General features: G+C 49.9%; 2 protein-coding genes and 1 long non-coding RNA gene across 10 annotated transcripts in view; 2 read left to right on the plus strand and 1 right to left on the minus strand.

The window, feature by feature from the left end:
• Window positions 1-22,074, plus strand: part of TRAPPC10 (trafficking protein particle complex subunit 10) — a 94,843-nt gene extending 72,769 nt beyond the window's left edge. For 4 of the 8 annotated variants that reach the window (XM_078358710.1, XM_035283223.3, XM_078358711.1 and 1 more), the window contains 8 exons: window positions 1,579-1,737; window positions 2,481-2,710; window positions 6,855-6,955; window positions 8,566-8,692; window positions 10,671-10,841; window positions 14,440-14,617; window positions 18,285-18,479; window positions 18,797-22,074. In XM_078358710.1, the coding sequence (XP_078214836.1) occupies window positions 1,579-1,737; window positions 2,481-2,710; window positions 6,855-6,955; window positions 8,566-8,692; window positions 10,671-10,841; window positions 14,440-14,617; window positions 18,285-18,479; window positions 18,797-19,035 (1,400 nt within the window). In that variant the 3' untranslated portion in view covers window positions 19,036-22,074. Of the gene's footprint in view, window positions 1-1,578; window positions 1,738-2,480; window positions 2,711-6,854; window positions 6,956-8,565; window positions 8,741-10,670; window positions 10,842-14,439; window positions 14,618-18,284; window positions 18,480-18,796 lie in introns of all 8 variants that reach the window. The other 4 variants (XM_078358709.1, XM_078358707.1, XM_078358708.1 and 1 more) reach the window with 2 other exon arrangements.
• The window catches only part of LOC144580679 (uncharacterized), a 218,943-nt gene that overhangs the window by 101,457 nt on the left and 95,326 nt on the right, over window positions 1-22,160 (minus strand). The window lies entirely within an intron of this gene.
• On the plus strand, window positions 3,330-6,598 carry LOC144580678 (uncharacterized). The gene has a single exon (XM_078358713.1). The coding sequence runs from the start codon at window positions 3,476-3,478 to the stop codon at window positions 6,299-6,301; it is 2,826 nt and encodes a 941-aa protein (XP_078214839.1). The 5' UTR covers window positions 3,330-3,475; the 3' UTR covers window positions 6,302-6,598.

Consider the following 22,160-nt stretch of genomic DNA (forward strand, 5'->3'; position numbering starts at 1 on the left):
CTTCAGCCCCTCTCTCCTCCCTGGAGGTTGGGCGGCGCTGCTGAAAGGCGCAACCTCTACTTCTGCCTTGGTCATTCTGGTGACCAGTCCCCATCTTGAAGCTGGCTTGGGGCTGCCAGCCTCCAGTCAACTCATGAGCCTGCACAAACATCACTTTGGAGATTCTTAAGGAATTTATGGGAACTAGCATGCCTGGAAGTGGGTTGAAGACGACATGTACATTTTACAGTGTCACAGTAGCTAAGTAGCAGCTAATGTCTCACCACAGAGTTTAATAAACATGAGCACAATTTCCTGCTTAGAAGTACATTTCAAACGCTAAACACTGGATTTACTTACATTCTATACTCAGATCCCAGCACTTCGGGAGGCCAAGGCTTGAGAGCAGCACGGGCAAACCAGTCAGGGAAAGATGATGAAACCCTCTCTGTACAAAATAAGAAAGTGAAATCATGGTGAGCACCTGTAGTCCCAGCTACAGGCTGGCGTCCCAGCTCAGGCTCCTGCCTCGGCCTCCTGAGCCCAGGAGTTTGAGGCTGCAGAGAGCTGTGATTGTGCCGCTGCTCTCCAGCCTTGGTGACAGAACAAAACTCCATCGCTTAAAAAAAAAAAAAGTTTTCCTTTGAAAGTGGTGCTTTTAAAGCTATTTTCCTGTCTGATAAGTTCTGAAATTGGAAGGAGTTGATATAAACACATGGCAGCTGAACAGGAGTGAGTGATGCCTCCTGTGTCCAGTCCAGGAAGAGCTGATTTGCCTGTTTCTTCTGTTGGGAAAACATCACAGGAAGCGTTTTCTGTTTACTCCCCTTCCCGTCTCCCACACGCATGCCTCTTGCGTGGCCACCAGCAAAGGCTGTCAGGTGTGGAACCCGGTAGCTAGTCTCTCCAGCGCTTCTTCCATCAGAGAACATTGTGTGGAGAAGCTGAACTCGATTCTCGAGGGAGCTGACACACCAGCCAGCAGGCTCTGCCCTCCCACCTAGGTGTCCCCTGTCTTTGTCCACGCCCCGCCCCGAGTCCTGCTTCTTGCCTTCCTTCTGCCTTCCCCGCAACAGGATTCCTAGAGGCCTCAGCTCACTCCCCCGCCACCCCCACCCCCGATTGCTGTCTGGAAGTGAGGGGAGCCATCTGACTGTTCTTAACCTGAGAGCCTGTGGCCTGAAGCTGAAGAAGCCAGAGAACATTCTCAGTAGCACCAGCACAGTCAGGTTTTGCTTGCAGTCTCTTCTTAAGCCTCATGATCTGATTCTCTCTTACTAACTTACTGGCAGGTCAATTTTGTGACCCTCATAGACGTGGTCATGGTCATAATCCCTGACTTGCTAAACCAAGATGGGGATAAGACTCCTTGACTGAGAGTTCTTTCTTCCCAGCAAGGTTCCCCGCAACCCTGTAGTCTACCTCATTGAGATGAAAAGTTAGGGCAGAAGGGAATGGAAATCGAGAGAATTCATGGAGATCCCAAAGGAGCAAACCTTTCAGAGTAAAAGAAACAGAGCCCCTTTCACCCCGTTGCAGGCCTGGAGCTGCTGTCTTCTGGTTGGCAGTGGTGCTGAGCCGCGATCTCTCTTCCTTTAGATAGTCTTCTGGCAGGCATTCCTCAGAAGGTCAAGTTCACCGTCACTACTGGCCATTATACGATAAAGAATGGAGACAGCCTGCAGCTCAGCAACGCAGAAGCCATGCTCATTCTGTGCCCAGTGGAGAGCAGGGCGGTGGTCTACTCTAACACGAGAGGTGAGGCGCTGTCCACCCAAGCCCAAGCAGGACGCCCACCTTGCCCTGCACTGCGTGGGTGTGAGGGTGAGCCTGGCCTCGCTGCTGTCCCGCTGAGTGCCCACCTCAGCATTGTCTGAAGTCAGTGTTTCTTAGGAGCACTGCAGTCTGGTACCTGGGCTGGGGTCCATTTGAGGTTATAGACCGAGAGCAGTTCACACGCTGGGTGGCCGGGCAGTGCTCGCCTGGCTGAGGATTAGGAGATGGGGTGTCATGGCTGGGGTCACGGACCATGGCAATGCCTCTCAGACCCTGTCCACCCCAGGCTGGCCTTGCTCCCGAGAAGCAGAAGCAGAGAAGCCCTGTGGGAGCCGTTCAGAGCCCTGAGCACTCCCATCCTCCCAGCCCCTAGCCATGGTGAACGGGAAGGAGAGAACGCTTCTCCCCTGGGGGTGGGGGTGGCTCTGTGGATGATGTGGAATGGGAGAATGCCCTGCAGGGACATAAAAACACAGGACTTGGGTGACCCGTGGAAAGGCCTTTTCCTGGAGGCTTGAGCACAGTGATGGGTCTGGACTGCTGCCTCTCAGCTTTCGCACTGGGCTGCTCCTGCCCAGGCCTGTGTTCTTGGCTTTGCTTGCCAGGTGCGCAGGAGCGGGAGGAGTTGGGTAGTGGCCTCACGGCTGGGCCATCACCTGTTGTAAGGAAAAGGACAAGTGAAACCGAGGGATCAGCTTTGAAGTGACTTTTTCTGTCTTTCATAGAACAGTCTTCTGATGCCGCGCTCCGGATTCAGTCCTCTGACAAGGTCACAAGCATCAGTCTGCCTGCCGCGCCTGCGTACCATGTGATTGAATTTGAACTGGAAGTTCTCTCTTTACCTTCAGCCCCAGCACTCGGAGGGGAGAGTGACATGCTGGGGACGCCAGAGCCCCATAGGAAGCATAAGGACAAACAGAAAACTGGCCACTGCATGGTTACCACAGACCACAAAGTGAGGAGGGGCAGTGGAGGAGCTGAGCTCGTGGGGCCTCCCCCGCCCGCCCGCCCGCCTGCTGGGAAAGGCGGTGTAGTGAAGCCTGGTGTTAGCCTGGCTCCTTCTGATTCCCAACTCCCTGGGCCTCTGTTTAGCAGTTCTGTCTGTGAATCCCCCCTCTTAGATAACGGGTGCATTTCGTAAGGACAGAGACACGCCGGCTCTACCTTTCCCTCTCGGCTCCAGGGCCCAGGGAGTTTAAGAGGTTCGGCCTGGCCTAGGCATGAGGGGTGTTAGCTGTGGGGCATCATCCATTTGACCAGTGACGAGGCCAGAGGAGTTCTGTGTCGTGTGTGTCGGTGTCTGTCCACTGAGGCACCATGGGCTCAGCCGGGGCGGAGCTGTCTCACTGTGGGCTTTGGTGCTGGTACTAATTGACAGTTACTTGAGAGGGACGTGGTTTTGGTCCCAGGTCCACAGGAAATCAGCTCATGGAATGTGTCACTACATCGTGTTATTCCGGGTGTACCCCAGAATTCTAGCCCAGAAGTCAGTCCTGAGGGCTGTGTGAAATAGCCCAAGGGTTGCAGTATATGCCCAAAAGCAGTGTGGGGAAAAGGGCAAGGAATGCCATCCTTCCAGAGCATGAAGTTCTCAGACAAGTCCACACCTGAAGAAGAATGTTTTCATGTTCAGTTTTTGAAGAGACCTGAGGAAGTTTCTTTCCTTTAACTCACACAGACGTTCACCATTCAAGAACGTGGCGCTTAACTTAGCAGGACCATGCAGCACGGGTGGCACCTGAGCTGCGTGCTCGAGTATCTGCTCTTCCCTGGCACTGCCTGTGCCGTGTGCTCGAGTATCTCCTCTTCCCTGGCGCTGCCTGTGCCGTGTGCTCGAGTATCTCCTCTTCCCTGGCGCTGCCTGTGCCGTGTGCTCGAGTATCCTCTTCCCTGGCTCTGCCTGTGCCGTGTGCTCGAGTATCTCCTCTTCCCTGGCGCTGCCTGTGCCGTGTGCTCGAGTATCCTCTTCCCTGGCTCTGCCTGTGCCGTGTGCTCGAGTATCTCCTCTTCCCTGGTGCTGCCTGTGCCGTGTGCTCGAGTATCCTCTTCCCTGGCTCTGCCTGTGCCGTGTGCTCGAGTATCTCCTCTTCCCTGGCTCTGCCTGTGCCGTGTGCTCGAGTATCCTCTTCCCTGGCTCTGCCTGTGCCGTGTGCTCGAGTATCTCCTCTTCCCTGGCTCTGCCTGTGCCGTGTGCTCGAGTATCTCCTCTTCCCCGGCTCTGCCTGTGCCGTGTGCTCGAGTATCTCCTCTTCCCTGGCGCTGCCTGTGCCGTGTGCTCGAGTATCCTCTTCCCTGGTGCTGCCTGTGCCGTGTGCTCGAGTATCCTCTTCCCTGGTGCTGCCTGTGCCGTGTGCTCGAGTATCCTCTTCCCTGGTGCTGCCTGTGCCGTGTGCTCGAGTATCTGCTCTTCCCTGGCGCTGCCTGTGCCGTGTGCTCGAGTATCTGCTCTTCCCTGGCGCTGCCTGTGCCGTGTGCTCGAGTATCTCCTCTTCCCTGGCGCTGCCTGTGCCGTGTGCTCGAGTATCTCCTCTTCCCTGGTGCTGCCTGTGCCGTGTGCTCGAGTATCTCCTCTTCCCTGGCTCTGCCTGTGCCGTGTGCTCGAGTATCTGCTCTTCCCTGGTGCTGCCTGTGCCGTGTGCTCGAGTATCTCCTCTTCCCCGGCTCTGCCTGTGCCGTGTGCTCGAGTATCTGCTCTTCCCCGGCGCTGCCTGTGCCGTGTGCTCGAGTATCTGCTCTTCCCTGGCGCTGCCTGTGCCGTGTGCTCGAGTATCTCCTCTTCCCTGGCTCTGCCTGTGCCGTGTGCTCGAGTATCTCCTCTTCCCTGGCTCTGCCTGTGCCGTGTGCTCGAGTATCTCCTCTTCCCTGGCGCTGCCTGTGCCGTGTGCTCGAGTATCTGCTCTTCCCTGGTGCTGCCTGTGCCGTGTGCTCGAGTATCTCCTCTTCCCTGGCTCTGCCTGTGCCGTGTGCTCGAGTATCTCCTCTTCCCTGGCTCTGCCTGTGCCGTGTGCTCGAGTATCTCCTCTTCCCTGGCGCTGCCTGTGCCGTGTGCTCGAGTATCCTCTTCCCTGGTGCTGCCTGTGCCGTGTGCTCGAGTATCTGCTCTTCCCTGGCTCTGCCTGTGCCGTGTGCTCGAGTATCTGCTCTTCCCTGGTGCTGCCTGTGCCGTGTGCTCGAGTATCTGCTCTTCCCTGGTGCTGCCTGTGCCGTGTGCTCGAGTATCTCCTCTTCCCTGGCTCTGCCTGTGCCGTGTGCTCGAGTGTCTGCTCTTCCCTGGCTCTGCCTGTGCCGTGTGCTCGAGTATCTCCTCTTCCCTGGCTCTGCCTGTGCCGTGTGCTCGAGTATCTCCTCTTCCCTGGCGCTGCCTGTGCCGTGTGCTCGAGTATCCTCTTCCCCGGTGCTGCCTGTGCCGTGTGCTCGAGTATCTCCTCTTCCCCGGCGCTGCCTGTGCCGTGTGCTCGAGTATCTGCTCTTCCCTGGCTCTGCCTGTGCCGTGTGCTCGAGTATCTGCTCTTCCCTGGTGCTGCCTGTGCCGTGTGCTCGAGTATCTGCTCTTCCCTGGCTCTGCCTGTGCCGTGTGCTCGAGTATCTCCTCTTCCCTGGCTCTGCCTGTGCCGTGTGCTCGAGTATCTGCTCTTCCCTGGTGCTGCCTGTGCCGTGTGCTCGAGTGTCTGCTCTTCCCTGGCTCTGCCTGTGCCGTGTGCTCGAGTATCCTCTTCCCTGGCTCTGCCTGTGCCGTGTGCTCGAGTATCTCCTCTTCCCTGGCTCTGCCTGTGCCGTGTGCTCGAGTGTCTGCTCTTCCCTGGCTCTGCTTGTGCCGTGTGCTCGAGTATCCTCTTCCCTGGCTCTGCCTGTGCCGTGTGCTCGAGTATCTCCTCTTCCCTGGCTCTGCCTGTGCCGTGTGCTCGAGTATCTCCTCTTCCCTGGCTCTGCCTGTGCCGTGTGCTCGAGTATCTCCTCTTCCCTGGCTCTGCCTGTGCCGTGTGCTCGAGTATCTCCTCTTCCCTGGCTCTGCCTGTGCCGTGTGCTCGAGTATCTCCTCTTCCCTGGCTCTGCCTGTGCCGTGTGCTCGAGTATCTCCTCTTCCCTGGCTCTGCCTGTGCCGTGTGCTCGAGTATCTCCTCTTCCCTGGCGCTGCCTGTGCCGTGTGCTCGAGTATCTCCTCTTCCCTGGCTCTGCCTGTGCCGTGTGCTCGAGTATCTCCTCTTCCCTGGCTCTGCCTGTGCCGTGTGCTCGAGTATCTGCTCTTCCCTGGTGCTGCCTGTGCCGTGTGCTCGAGTATCTCCTCTTCCCTGGTGCTGCCTGTGCCGTGTGCTCGAGTATCTGCTCTTCCCTGGCTCTGCCTGTGCCGTGTGCTCGAGTATCTGCTCTTCCCTGGTGCTGCCTGTGCCGTGTGCATGCTATCCCGCTCTTCCCTAACTGGTGGCCCCCGTGCTGTGTGCTCAAGCATTCCAGTCTTCCCTGGCGCTGCCTGTGCTGTGTGCTGTGTTACCCTGCTCCTCCTGGCGCTGGCAGCATGCATGCTGCTGTCTTCACCTCCTCCCTGTGAGAAATAAGGCTTGGGACTTGCTTCCTTCCTGGCTTTAAGGGCTGTTACAGCTTTGTCCTCACTGTGCCCCGAAATCGATTTGATTTTCAGTTACATATTCAGCCTCACATGGATTAAATACTTGGATAATTCATTAAATTTGGGGTCATTACTGATTGACTAATGTCATCTGGAAATACATGACTGAAGGTACTTTGTCTAAACCCTGTGCGCATGGAAACATGCCTGGCTGCTCAGCCCGGCGTGTATGGGAAAGCAGGTGGACCGGCTGCTCAGGGGACAGCTGAGCTCTTCCACTGTGGAGATGAGTCTAGTGGTGCGGGCACGTCTTGTCAGTTCTGTGTTCGTTTCTCTTGTTGATACAGCTTCCTGTTTCTTGTTGGTTTGTGCGTGTGTTGGGTAAAGTTTTGCTTCCTGGATAATAAGTGGTTAAAGCCATAATTAAATGTCTAGGGCATGGGCAGGCATTGCAGGTGTGTCTGGGCAGCAGAGGTGGTGGCTGTGCTGTCCATCGGGCGAGTGGTCTGAGTGTGTCCTTGTGCTTCCTCCTCAGGTGTCAATTGACTGCCCGTGGTCCATCTACTCCACGGTCATTGCACTGACCTTCAGCGTACCCTTCAGGACCACGCACGCCCTGCTGTCCTCAGGAACACGGTAACAGAAGCGTGGCGTGCGGGCCCTGGCTTCTTTCCCAGGACTCTCCTAAGTGGGGGTTCCTCGTGTTCAAAGCTGGCCTCCCTGATGAGCAAGGGACCACAAGGCCGTTGTTCGTCTCCTAAATTCACAGTTCCCTGGTGTCCTGTGATGCCCAGTTCATATTCAGATGCTCCCAGCTGTCTGAAAAATGACCATTGGTTTGTGTGTGGGTCCAAAATCTCCACCTGACCACTAGATCTCTTTTCATCCTTTCCCGTATATTCAAGCCATCGACTTGTTGACACACTCAGGCCAGATGTGCTCTGGAGGCCTGCTTCCCTCATCCGGCTGGAATTGTGTCACTAGTTCTCCTGTCCCTGTGTCGCTTGTCAGTTGCCTGCAACTTCTAGGACAGGAGCTTTTAAGCTCAGCGCTAGTGACATTTTGGGCCAGATGACTCTGTTGTAGGGGCTGCCTGTGCGCTGTAGGGTGTTGAGCAGCACCCAGGCTCTCCGTGAGATGCCAGTAGCACGCCCCACCCCCAGGTGTGGCAGGCACAGAAGTCCGTAGACATTGCCCAGTGTCCTCTGCCCAGTGTCAGTGGGAAGCAGCTGGCCTAGAAGCTTGAGGAGACTCCAATTCTGCTTTGAGGCAGGCGAGGCTGCGTGCTTCCTACTGACTGCACTGGGAGGCCCACGGTGTCCAGGTGTCTCACCTTAGTGAGGCACTAGCGTTGATCACTGGCCTCTCACACAAGTTTATCCATTGATCATGTTGGATAATTTGGAAACAAAAGTGTCAGAATCACGTTTACAGTGGATTAGTACCCCAGCGGCTTTTATCCCCTTCAAATCACAGCAAAGGGAACCGTAGGGTTAATGGTTAAAAATATCAGTCATCTCTAAAAGAACCTTAGTAAGGAATTACTTTTCAAGGCTTTACATGTGATGGAAATGCAGCTAAGCCCCGCCTTTTGTCTCTCAATGGAGAGAGTTCACCTCTAATGATGAGGGCCCCGCTCTCTCCCCATTGGCTTCCCACAGGCCAGTGAGGGTGACAGCCATATCACTTAATAAAAGGCTAGTCAGAAACGGTGTTCTTCCATTTCCTCACAGAAATAACCTCTTTAAAAAGGTTATTTATTTTTTATTTATTTTTTTGAGATGGAGTCTCACTCTGTCACCAGGCTGGAGTGCAGTGGCATGACCTTGGCTCACTGCAACCTCTGCCTCCTGGGTTCAAGCAATTCTTCTGCCTCGTCCTCCCCAGTAGCTGGGACTACAGGCATGTGCCACCATATCCAGCTAATTTTTGTATTTTTAGTAGAGATGGCATTTCACCATGTTGGCCAGGAGGGTCTTGGTCTCTTGACCTTATGATCTGCCCACCTCATCCTCCCAAAGTGCTGGGATTACGAGTGTGAGCTGCCACACCCGGCCAGTAAGGTTGATTTTTTTCTGATACTTTTCCATGTGAAATCTGAAGGAGAAATATATGCAACAACTTAGCATACTTGGCTTCGTTGCTTTTTTGATTCCCCAGGCAGAGAGGGTCTCCTTAACAAAGCTGAGATGTATTTAATAAAGTTCTTACATATCGAAATAATACTTTTTATTTTTCTGCTTTAGGAAATATGTTCAAGTTTGTGTTGAGAATTTGTCAGAACTTGACTTTCAGCTGTCAGATAGTTATCTGGTAGATACCGGCGACAGTACCGACCTACAGCTAGTGCCCCTGAACACGCAGTCCCAGCAGGTAAACATGGCAGACCTGCGCGTAAGCTTCTCAGCCGAGAACCGGAGGGTACGGAAACAACGGTGTGTGCTGGGATCCAGCCTTGTAGTCGAATGGCTGCCCTGCTGACGAGTGGAGGCTCCTGTGCAGCTCCAGCTGTTCTCAGGCGGGGTCAGGGCTTGCCGTGAGCGGGTCCTTTTTCACCTGCGGAGTGAGTGGGCGGCTGGGTGGGTGAATTCTTCTTAAAAGAATTAGATCCGAAACTGGCCCCACTCTACGCGTAGATGCGTGTGCAGCTCCAGGCTTCTGTTTGAAGGTACTGTTGGTTGCACGGGCACTTCACCACTCTGCCCGGAACCCGACGCCTGCCTGTGCCAGAGCGATGCTGCCTTTGTGAAAGAGCCATGCTCGTGCCTTGCGGCCTGGCTGAAGCTTGACCTCGCTTTTTCTGTTTACTTTTCACATGTGCTTTGAGGCAGTAAATGCTGCGTGTTTAGAGATCAGAGGCTTTCTTAATGGGTGTCTGAATCTTTATCATTTTCAAAGGATTTTCTCCCCACCAGTCCTTTAGGTCTTTTAGATATTACTGGAGCGTGTCACTGTGCTTGTAGATGTGGACTTTACATGTAATAGTGGTGTTCAGTCCATACATTCGGTTGTGCTGGTTCCTAAATTAATTTAAATATAAAATAATTGGCTGGATGTAAAGATTTACTTTTTATTTTATTTTAAAAAATTTTTATTTATCCTTTTTTGAGATGGAGTTTCGCTCTTGTTGCCCAGGCTGGAGTGCAGTGGCGCAATCTTGCCTCACTGCAACCTCTGCTGCCCAGGCTCAAGCGATTGTCCTGCCACAGCCTCCCGAGTAGCTGGGGTTATAGACAGGCGCCACCATGCCCAGCTAATTTTTGTATTTTTAGTAGAGACAGGGTTTTGCCATGTTGGTCAGGTTGGTCTCAAACTCCTGATTTCAGGTGATCCACCTGCCTCGGCCTCCTAAAGTGTTTGGATTACAGGTGCCTCCAGCCAAGATGTACTTTTTAATTGATTGATGATGTATTCCCCTGTTTTGGAGCTGCATGGGTTATATTATATACTAATTAACATCCTTTGGCTGGCCATGGTGGCTCACACCTGTGATGCTAACACTTTGGGAGGCCCAGGTAAGTGGATCACTTGAGCTCAGGAGTTTGAGACCAGCCTGGGCAACATAGCAAAACCTCAACTCTACAAAAAGAAAAATTAGCCAGGCATGGTAGTGTGAGCCTGTAGTCCCAGCTACCGGGGAAGCTGAGGTGAGAGAATCTCTTGAACCTGGGAGGTCGGGCTGCAATGAGCTGCGATTGTGCCCCTGCACTCCAGCCTGGGTGACAGAGTGAGAGTCTCGCTCTCAGAAAAAGGAAAAAACAATTGGCCAGGTGTGGGGCCTCATGCCTGTAATCCTAGCACTTAGGGAGGCTGAGGCAGGTGGATTGCCTGAGGTTAGGAGTTCAAGACCAGCCTGGGCAACACGGTGAAACCCCATCTCCACTAAAATAAAAAAAATTAGCAGGGCATGGCGGCGTGTGCTCATAATCCCAGCTGCTTAGGAGGCTGAGACAGGAGAATCGGTTGAACCCAGGAGGCAGAGATTACAGTGTGCTGAGATCGCACCACTGCACTCTAGCCTGGGACAGAGTGAGACTCCATCTCAAAAAGGAAAAAGAATTAAGCTACTGTTTGATGATCTCATATAATATTAGACTTACGGAATCATAAAAAATTAAACATACCAATTTTGTATAATCTTCTGGTGGGACAAGGCCAGGCAGAGGGAGTCAGGGCAGGGGCAGGTGCTGCAGGGCCTAGAGCAGCATGCACAGGAGTGCTGCGAGGCAGGGGCCTGCTCGTCTTGTCTCTGCTCAGCACCCTTCGCATGACGTGTGTTTCGCTGCAGTGTCTGTTTTCGTCTTTGAGGTTTCCGGTACTGCGTCAGCAGTGACAGCGGCTCTCTTTGCAGCACATCCACAGCAAGCAGTCGCTGTTCTTTGTCTGGGAACTGAAGTGGACAGAAGAGCCTCCTCCGTCTCTGCATTGCCGCTTCTCTGTTGGATTCTCCCCAGCTTCTGAGGAACAGCTGTCTATCTCCTTAAAGCCGTATACTTACGAATTTCAAGTGGAAAATTTTTTCGTACGTGATGTATTATTTTGGGAAGGTGGGGCAGGAAGGTGAAAGATGGCATCATGTTCTCTGTCGTCGGAAGCACTGAGCAGACAGCTTCTTTCAGTGTAATGAAGGAGCAGCTCGAGAACAGCAGTTGATTCTTGGGGTAGTTGAATCATTGACCGTCTTTATTGTAGAACCCCGGGCCCTTCTCAAGTGACACGGCTGAGCTGCCCACACTCCTGGAGCATCTCTAAGAGGAGTGTTTGTCATTGGAAAGCTCACAGACTCCTTTTCTCTACTGTCTTTTTCCCTTTTGTTGACTGAGTAACTTCCTGGAAATATTTCTGGGAGTCATTTCAACTGCAGGGGCCTTGCTTTCTAAGGCACACCTCTAGATTTTAAAAGAAAAACTGAAAACGTATGAAAACCTGCTATCTGAACATTGTGAAGGTTTCCTTAGAACTGCATCATTTGTAGAAGGCAGTCTGAGTGTGGAAGGATGGGGGGGGCACGGAGCTCGCTGAGTAGACACAGGTGTGTGTCTGTCGGTGAGATTCTTCTGCTTAATGTGCAATATGTGATACTTCTGCGTAGACACGGGTGTGTGTGTGTGTCGGTGAGATTCTTCCACTTAATGTTGTGCAATATGTGATACTTCCTTTTCTTCTCTTTACTGTTTGAAATTGTCAATGTTTATTTGAAGTGTTTATCTTTAATTAGCATTTTTAATTAGCATTCATTAATGAATAATGAATAATTAGCATTATTCATTTTTTCTTTAATTAGCATCTTCTTCCAACCAAGACAAATTGTTTTGACCTTCATGTTTTATAACTCTTATTTAATAAATTTAAATGAATTAGTAAGATTATAACTTTATTAAATAATTTAATCTAATATTGGCATAATAATTTATATATAAATAAATTATTTATTTATGAGACAGGGTCTCACTCTGACACCCAGGCTGGAGTACAGTGGCACAATTAGAGCCCACTGCAGCCTCAACCTTCTGGGCTTATGATCTTCCCACCTCAGCCTGCTGAGTAGCTAGGATCACAGGCACACGTCACCACACCTGGCTAATTTTTTTTATTTTTTGTAGGGATGGGGTTTTGCCATGTTGCCTAGGCTGGTCTCGAACTAGTGGGCTCAAGTGATCCACCCACCTGGGCCTCCCAAAGTGCTGGGATTACAGGCGTAAGCCATGGTGCCCGGCCAAAGTACAAGTTTTTCTGTGGCCATATCTATTCAATTCTCCCAGTAAATGCCTGATGGAATTCTGAGTTGTGGTAACTCTATGGTTAGCTTTTTAAAAAACTCCCAGACTTTTTCCAGAACGCTCCACATTCCCACCAGCAACAAAGTGGGTTCCAGCCAGCACTTGTCCCACTGTCTTTTTGCTTGTGGCTGTCCCAGTTGGTGGACATTGCTCCAGTAGCTGGTAATGTTGTGCTTCTTCCTGTGGGCATGGGGCCCAGTTTTCTGCCCTCTTTGGAAGGATGTCTGTTCAGATCCTTTCTCCAAGTTTAAATAGGGTTATTTATTTTTGAGTTGTAAGTTCTTTATATATCCCAGGTACCAGGCCTTATATATGATTTGCAAATATTTTCTTCCATTTGTTGTCCTTTGAAGCACTAAAGTTTTAAATTTTGATGAAATCCAATTTAGCTCTCTCTTTTATTACTTGAATTTTTTGTTTTGGACTTAGAAAATCATCTCATTTGGTCAAAAAGATTTTTCTCCTGTCTTTTCTTCCAAGATGTTGGTAATTTCAGCACTTACATTTAGGTCTGTGATCTACTTTCACTTAGTTTTTGTGTATGGTGAGAGTTAGGGTCCAAATTTGTTTAAGTGACCCATCAGCTGTCCCTATCCCATTTGCCATAAAGACGCTTTCCTCCCTTCACGGTGGCCCTGGCCCTTTTGTCAGAGACAAGCTGTCCATCAGTGCTCACGTTTCTCTCTGAAGAGGCTCCGTGACTCTGGTCATTGTGCCTGAGCTCCAGGGGCTGCCAGGGGAGGCCCTGCTGCTTGCCCTGGGCCGTGCTCCCCTCCCTCCCGCCCCCAGCGAGGCTCCTTCCCAGGCGCAGCTGGGAGCATTTTTCAGGTACACCCCTCTTCCTCCTGCAGCTCTGGGTGTCCTTCTAGCCCTGAGGCAAATCTGCATTCTCTCTGTAGCACAGAAATATTCAGACTATGCTCCAGCCAGAAGCGTCTCAGGAACGGGAGGCGTTTCAGCGGGCCTCTAGCACAGCGGCCCACTGCTTCATTCCCAGGACCTGCGGGCACCTGGGCACACGACTGGCACTTTTACATCTGTGTATTTGGGATCCTTTCTGCCCTGTGGCTTGAGAGCCCCAGGAAGTCCCAGCATGGCCCTTGTAGAAACTGCTGGGAGTTTGTCCCATGTCTGAACAGAGGTAATTGGGGATTTGTAGATTACCGAGAAAGGCCGCTCTTGGAATTGCTGCTTAGGCTGCGAACTCCCAGCACATGGCCTCAGACTCCAGACGGACACCGAAACCTCTTCTTTGAACATTTTACAATACCAACAGAACACTTTTAAGTTGTCTCTCTCTCGCTCGCTCTCGCTCTCTCTCTCTCTCTCTCTCGCTCTGCTTCCCTTTAGAAGTGGAACTGCCAGTTTGTAGTGGGCGAGCCCTTTCTCGTCCTTGCAGTAGCAGATGGGTTTTGATCGTTTGTCGTGTGTGGTGGTAGAACGCTAAGCATGTTTGAATAGCCTGAAAATAGATTGATTATGGAAAGGAAATGTGGAGAAATTAAATTATGGACTGAGTTGGGTGATACCAAGGACTTCCTGTTGATTTTGCTAGTTGTGATAATGACATTGTGTTTGGTAAGAAAAAGTCCTTCAGTAATGCAAACTGAAGTAGATGGGGCAACATAACAGGTTGTCTGAAATTCGCTCTATTTTTTATTCTTATTTTTCAAGACAGAGTCTCCCTCTGTCACCCAGGGTGGAATGCAGTAGCATGATCTCAGCTCACTGCAACCGTCACCTCCTGGGTTCAAGCGAGTCTCCTGCTTCAGCCTCCCAAGTAGCTAAGATTACAGGCATCCACTACCATGCCTGGCTAATTTTTGTATTTTTAGTAGAGATGGGGTTTCACCATGTCGGCCAGGCTGGTCTCAAACTCCTGATCTGAAGTGATCTGCCCACCTCAGCCTCCCAAAATGCTGGGATTACAGGCGTGAGCCACCGTGCCTGGCCTCAAATTTGCTTTAAAATACTTCAGGCAATTACAGAAATGTATGTGGATTGATAGATGACACCAAGGCAGCAACGTGCTGAGATCTTGGGATCTGGGTGATAGGTGGCTGGAGGGTCGTTGTGATGTCCTTTCTTCCTGCTTGAAAATACTTGTAATTTAAAGAAGGATGTTAAGGTTCAGAGTGTGGGACTTGGGAAAATATTGCATAGCTCTCTGGTGGGAATTACTGAGAGCGAGTGGCCACAGTTGCTCCAAGGTCAGCTGAGTGGATGGGCGTCTTTCCTCAGCTCTCCAGGGTCTGCGGGCAGCTCCGCCCTTGCCTCTAGTTGCAGTTTTTAAGAGCACTTAGGCACATTTCCTTTCTTTTCTCTCCCTTTCCTGCCCAGACATTATACAATGTGAAGGCCGAGATCTCTCCCCCTTCGGGAATGGAGTACTGCAGAACAGGCTCCCTCTGCTCCCTGGAGGTGTTGATCACGAGGCTGTCGGACCTCTTGGAGGTGGATAAGGATGAAGCACTGACTGAATCTGATGAGCATGTTACGACAAAGCTTATGTATGAAGGTAGGTATTCCCGAATTCCTGGGCTCAAGCGACCCTCCTGCCTTGGCCTCCCAGAGCGTTGGGATCACAGGCGTGCGCCACTGCCCCCATCCCTGTCTTGCATCTCGAGCGGACCTTTTACCCAGCATCATAGCGTTACACCATGCCATTGGTCATTTGGGAAACATGGTTTCCCGAACTGTGCAGATCTTCCAAATGTGGTCACCTTTTTTTGGACAGTATTTTTAAAAATCTGCATTTGTGATCTCTCAGGGAGGTCTGAGCGCATCAGGACTCTGTCAGGCTCATAGTGGCAAGTGCAGGTTTTTCAAAATTCTGACTTCTGCTTAAAGTCTCAGATGGCATCATTGGCGGCAAATACTCATGTTGTTTTCTTTGAAGTGACAAGCTGACATCATTCATTTTGAAGCAAATGTCTACCAAATAGCCAACCCTGAATGACTAGTTTCCCCAGCACTCTTTCAAGTGAAAAAGGCGTCCTGGGAAAACAGCAGCTACTGGAGCTCACAGCATGGAGTAGGGCCCATGCGCTTTCCTGAGCCCGCTGTCATTCTGCAGCAGAGACGTGGAGAACGTCAAGAACACAAGTGCTCAAGCATGGAAATGACTCAATGTCCTTCAGCTGGAGAGCAGGTAAACAAACTGGCATATCTGATTCCTCCTCAGCAGCCAAACAAGAGGCTGTTGACACGTGCAGTGCCGTGGTTGGATCTCAAGGGAAAACACCAGTCCTATAAAGTGGGGTACTGTGTGATTTCCTTTCTAAATGACGTCCCCAAAACGCCAGGCTCAGAAGGAGAAGTGGTGCATGGGCCAGCGGGAGGCTGCAGGAGACCATCCTCTGTGGTAATGAGAATTCTGGGCCAGATCACGTGACAGATGCCACAGAGTTAGAGTGCCTGTAAAAGCTGCTGGAACCCAGCGAGCCCCGCGGCCTGGTTCAGTCTGCGCTGAAACCCAGCGAGCCCCGCGGCCTGGTTCACTGTGTGGTACCAGTGTCAGCTTCCTGCGTTATGTGAGATGGCACAGTTGGGTGAAGCTGGTGATGAAGGTGTGTGACCTCTCTACTATTTTTGCAACTTCTTAAGAGTCTGTAAACATTTGTCAGTTGGAAAAATGTGTGCTCAGGAGCTGAATTGAATAAAATTAGCAATTTTAATTGTGTCATGAAGCATGGCATTTTTGTTTTGTTTTTGCTGTGAGTTCCTGGGAGTGAAGAACATGAGTGACATGACTGCACAGTCTGGCTCCTCATTTCATGCCACTGTAGTTGCCCCAGCAAGGCTGTGCAGCAGTGTGAAAGCTTTGAGCTTGCGGGTGCCCCGAGAGCCACTCTGAGAACCGTCACTCCATTGTCTTCCTCCTGACACTGCTGGGCCTCTGCGTGTCCTGCAGTAACCCCTGTCCTCAGAGGTCCCCCATCCCGACCCACAGGATGTCTACCTCCCTGAGCCCTTCTCTGCTTCTCCTGGCCTTTTGGTCACTCACTCCCTGGGCCTCCATCAGTATCCTCATGATGGGAAGCTGTGACCTCTTTGCCATACTACTGGATCACCGTCTTGCTTACTTTCATATCTCCGAGACTGGTCCCAGTGAATGATCACTTAGGTGATTGAATTGCATTGAATTAAATGAAGGTTGTGTTTTAATAATTAATGTTAATAATAACCCCTGCCATATATTAAGACACTGCCATGTCCCAGGAATGGTACTAAGTTCTTTACATACAAGGGGTCTTCAAAAAATTCATGGAAGATACATTATGAAAAAACTGTGCATGGATTTCAACACTTTTTGCAACAAAATAAGCTCTTACTCGCTAAGCAGGATCTAGTTCGAGGCACTAAGAAGAGTAAGACAGCAGTTTTAAAATTAGCCGGGCATGGCGAACCTTCCAGTACTATCCTGAAGATAAAGCTGACTGGTAAGATCTCAGGTTTAAAATAGCCAGGCATGGTGGCGGGCACCTGTAGCTACTTGGGAGGCTGAGGCAGGAGAATTACCAGAACCCAGGAGGCAGAGGTTGCAGTGAGCTGAGATCATACCATTGCACTCCAGCCTGGGCAACAGAGCGAGACTCTGCCTCAAAAGAAGAAAAAAGAAAAAGAACCAACATCAAATTTATGGTGAAGCTTGGGTGGAAGAATAGTGAAATCACTGATGCTTTACGAAAAGTTTATGAATTTCTTTGGACAGAGCCCCAAAGAATTAGTAGTTTGCAAATGGATATCTTGTTTTAAGAAGGGATGAGATGATGCTGAAGATGAAAGCCAGAGCCAGCGGTCCAACCGCATCCATTTTCAAGGAAAATACAGTCACCTTGCTCATGCCTAATCAGGGAGGACTGGTGACGAACAGCAGAAACCACAGCCAGCACCACAGACGTCGGCCCAGCTTACGCAATGAGGACTGGAAGGTGAGCAGAGGTTCCACTTGGTGGGTGCCAGAACCCTCGCACCCCTGTCCACTGCAGACCAGAGCTCCATGGAAACTTCAGACACATGGGATCAAGATCCTGAAGCCTTTACGGAAAGAACTGTAACAGGAGATGCAGTGTGGCCTTCCCAGCACCATCCTCAAGGAAAAGCAGACACAGGTGGGGCAGCCCCACCAAAGCACAAGCAGACTGGTCAAGAGCAGAGGCCACAGCACTGGAGGCATTTGCTTGTTAACTTTCTGGAGGGCCAAAACAACAGCTCCTGCTTGCTATGAGAGTGTTCTGAGGGAGACAGCAAGAGGTTTGGTAGAAAAGCCTTTGGGGAAGCTTCATCAGAGTCCTCCTCCACCACAGCAAAGCTCCAGCCCACTCCTGCCCACACAAGGGCGGCTCTGTGGGGGCCTGCTGGGAAATCACGAGGCATCCACCTTGTGGACCTGGCGCTGCTCCTTCTGGCTTCTTGTTTCCTTAAACAAAGCAAAGTTTTGTTTTCCTTCTTTTTGTTTTCTTAAAAAGTCTTTGAAAGACACCCACTTTTCTTCTGCTAATAATGTAGAGAAAGACCGCACTGACGTGGCTAAATTCTCAGGGCTCCCAGTTCTTTAAGGATGGACTAAATGGCCGGCACCATTGCTTACAAACATGTCTTGACCTTAATGGAGCTTATGTTGAGAAATAAAGCTTTTATTTTCAGTTTTCGTCTCTGAAATCCAGTTTTGCATGAACTTTTCATAGTTCCCTCTCATGTACTCTCTTTCCATCCTATAAAAGCAACTCTGTGAGGCCGGTGGTATTCTCACCACTGTACACAAGCCATTGAGCCTGGAGGCCTTGGAGGCGCTTCTGAGCGGCAGAGTTGGCTTCAGACCTAGTGGGCTTGGAGACTGCTACTTCCCAGGTGGAACTCACTTGGGAAGCACTGCACACAAATGTCAGGGGGTGTCAAATCAAAATTAATCGTTATTTGTTTATTCACTTATGAACCTCACAGGAAAAAGCAGTTTTCCATACACGTCCAGCATCATCGATTCTAATCTAGAACTAACTGCATGTTGGATTTAGTGAAATAGGTGTTGTCGTCATTAACGTGCGTGGCTTTATCTTCAGGTGCAGCTGCAAGGCGTTAGCTCGGTGTCCCGGTGTTTTAGAGGATTGGGTCACCATGGCCGTGACTCTCGCCTCAGTACTGAAGGCCTGTCCCTGGTGACACAACGCTTCCTCTCGTTTCAGTTGTTGACAACAGTAGCAACTGGGCAGTGTGTGGGAAAAGCTGTGGTGTCATCTCCATGCCAGTGGCTGCTCAGGCCACTCACAGGGTCCACATGGAAGTGATGCCACTCTTCGCGGGGTATCTCCCTCTGCCCGACGTCAGGCTGTTCAAGTACCTCCCCCATCATTCTGCGCACTCCTCCCAACTGGACGCTGGTAAGGGCTTTTTAAGAAAAAGTATACATTCGGTGTTTGAGCAGGTGATCACTTTGTGCGAGAGGTGATAAACTTGTGACAAAGCAGGTTTGAGAACTAGTGGCATGTTTTCAGTGCCAGCAGAAACAGGTACCAGAAGCCTCGTTTGCCGTTAGAAGTCTCAGGCACCTGCTCTGAAGGCCGAGCCTCTGTGTGCAGAGTGCTCTGGAAAGGGGCAGCCTCGGGTGGCAGCCTGCATGTTCAGCCTGGCTCTGTGTGGCTTCGCCAGTACCCGGGTGAGTGTCGGCACTGGGTCTGACTTCCTGTGTGTTTTGCAGACAGCTGGATAGAAAATGACAGCCTGTCAGTAGACAAGCACGGGGACGAGCAGCCGGACAGCAGCAGCCTCAAGAGTAGGGGCAGCGTGCACTCGGTCTGCAGCAGCGAGCACAAAGGCCTGCCCATGCCTCGGCTGCAGGCGCTGCCAGCCGGCCAGGTCTTCAACTCCAGCTCGGGTACACAAGTCCTGGTCATCCCCAGCCAAGACGACCACGTCCTGGAAGTCAGTGTCACATGACAGCGCCGGGGTGAACACACGCCATGGCCCAGCTGGGAGTGCACTTTACAGGACTGTGACTGGACTCCTCTCCGTTCTGCTCCAGTAAGACCTTCCATGGGCCTGCCTGGCCATGGGGACATCAGAGAGCGTCATCGCGCAGCTGGCCAGCTGAGTTCTGTTGTTGTTTTCATGCCGCCCTGATCTCAGATTTCCTGCCTTTCTCACCCGGTCCCCTAGCTGGTGTCCCGCGCCGCTAGCTCAGAGCCCCGGCCTCCCTCCCCCACCTCACACACTGCTCGTGAAAGCTTCCACCCACGCCGTCTCCAAGGAGCAGCCTCTACCTGCTGGCTCTTTGTGGAAGGCCATTTGTCTTTCAGGCAGACACTCAGCAGGCCTCGAAGTCGTAGTGACACGTGTGTGCCTTTCTGGTCACACAGCTGCCCAGTTTCCTGAGCGGGATGGATTTGTGTCTCCTAAGGGTTAAAACAACTGTTTACCGCAGATCCTCTCGTTGTGCTTTTCTACAGTAACCCCTTCTAGGGGAGGCGGGTGGGGGGAGGGAGGGATCGTAACCCCTTCTGTGCCTTGGGATGCCGGAGCTGGGGGACCGGGAGGCCCATCAGCTGGAGCCACATGAAAGGCACTGAGGAAAGCTGAGCGCCAGCTGTGAGGAGGGCCTCACTGGTGAGGCTTCTTAGGGATAAATGTTTCTGGAGCCCTGTGGTCCCCGGTCCCCCATGATGTTGATGGAATATCACATGCACTGGGAATTAAATATGTATTTAATTTAATTATTATATATGTGGGGTAACATGTTGTTCTGTCCCCTTTAAAGCCTTTACATGTAATTGTAGCTGTATAATCATTATTTTTCTTCTGCACCTTAAGTCTTAGAAATTAAGATGTTCCATCGTAAGTGAGGATGAGAGAGGTCCTCAGTGTGTTTTCAGTCCGGTTGTGGGGAAGGACTCAAGTCCTGGAATGTCCTCTGCTGGTCTACTGAGTTCAGTCACACTGTTCCAATGGATTATTTGCTTTTGGTTGTAAATTTAATTGTACATATGGTTGATTTATTATTTTTAAAAGTACAGACTAACTGATATAATGTTTATAAGTTGCACCAAAAATCAAGGACAAAAATAAGTGTGTTCGTTTTTACAGGTGTGAAAGTCACAGCTTGTAAATAAGTGTTGTATGTATTAAACCTTTTCCAGCTCTCCAAAGCGATGTATTTTTGTACATACGAAACGGAGTACCGTTAATTTACTGGGCAAGTGTGCTTGGAATTGAACTTGACAGGATTAGTGCAAGCAGATGGAGTGTGTTCCAGCAGCAGGTGGCCCTCGTGTGAATCCCTGTGGATGTGCAAGTCGTGGAGAGGAGCACCCGGTTCCTGCCCAGCATTGTGCTCGCTCGCTCACGGGAGGGGCGGGGCGTGGGAGGAAGGAGGCACAGGCTGGGGAACCGAGGCACAGCATCATTTCCAGTATTCTCTGTGTCGTCTTAGCTTATTCAGTAAATACAGGTGGTATGATTTTTTTTCCTCCTATGCCTTTTTCCTTTGTAGAAATTGGTGACGTGTAAAGAAGATAAATAATTGTGTATTTAATTCAACTTTCCAGAAATTTATCTTCCTCATGTGCAGTTTAACAAACTTGGTTAAACTAGTTAGCAAATTAGAACTTCAGAATCTAACAATAGTTTAGGGTTTCTAAAATAAGGTTGCTTATCGTAAAAATTGACGATTGCCCTGCATTTCTACAAGTCCTGTGAATAAAGAGATCTGAGGTTTGATTCTGTCCTATCCAGGTAATCCACGTGGTTGGCCTGGGAGCCTTCCCCAGTGTACAATGTAGCTTTCTCTCTCACCTTCTGGAAGAGGGGATCTGATTAAATGTTTCATTTATTACTCTTTGATTTTCTTGTAACTGGTTCTACTCCCAGGTTGAAATTTTCCAATTACGTTTATATTTAGAAGAAGAAAGCGAAGGGGAAATTCAAAATGTTTATGGCGCTGTCTTCTTGCCAGAAAACAGAATGAAATCAATTTTATCACAGTTTTTTCCCCTTGATTACCCAAAAGATCTTTTGCAAACTGTGTTAATGAGTGCTCTTGCCTCTCTAAGACAAAAGAAGAATGTCACCCAAAACTGTCATTTTTTTCTTTATGCTCATCAGAAAAGTACTAAAAGAGTAACTGTAATTGGATTTTTATTGTGTTTTATGTAAAGTAAGGTCTATGTGTTTGAGACAAGCTGGTTTTGTTGATAAAGGTGTAAGAGATGTTAAATAATTGTGAAGCCAGATATACAATGTGTGTGTTTCAAAAAGCAAAGAATTTGAAGCCGTTTTACAAATATCTGTGGAACATGTAAATACTGTCAAATGGAAAATAAAGTTATAATTTTTGTGAATTTCATGGATGTCCTATGACTGGAAAAATTATAACTTCTGATTTTAACGTGCAAATTGTATTTAATCTGAAAACGACTTTATCCACAACAGTTCCGCTGTCAGCGCAGCCTAGGAGGGTCAGATTCTGTATTACTTTCAGTGGAGAGGCTAGATGTCGCATGCAGAATTAGCAGAGAAAATGCACACAGGCTTCTATTCAATTTTTCCTTAGTGCTTAAAATAAGATTAAATCAAACATTCCGAATGTGTATATAAAAGGAAAAGCTGTACTACTTTTTATAAAAGGGCAGACTGGACTGATCTAAATATTTTCTTTTCAACTTTTTTTTTTTTTTTAAATAAATCCTACCTGGGTTTTTAATTTTATTTTTCATGAAAATGCCCCTTTCTCTGCATTTATTTATCCTATATATCAGGCTGTAAGACGCACAGCCATCATTAATCCAGTGTGTTGGGATTCTGTGACTGGAAAAGGTGACAAGTTGGTGACTTTGACACTGCAGGTATTAATTACATTTTCATGGTTTACTATGAAAAGTCATTTTTCATATTATGTAATATATTGTTAGATTAAAACCATTGTATTAAGACTGTTTAAAATGTAAGCACTGTAATTCTGAAAATATACATTTTAAGAAGAAAGTGTTTTGCCCTGGATCTTTTGCTGCGACCTGGCGTGACAACAGTGTGTAATATGAAGATTTTCTTGTTTTCTCTCCCTAGTCCTT

This window comes from Callithrix jacchus, chromosome 21 (assembly GCF_049354715.1).
Source record: "Callithrix jacchus isolate 240 chromosome 21, calJac240_pri, whole genome shotgun sequence".
NCBI lineage: Eukaryota > Metazoa > Chordata > Mammalia > Primates > Cebidae > Callithrix > Callithrix jacchus.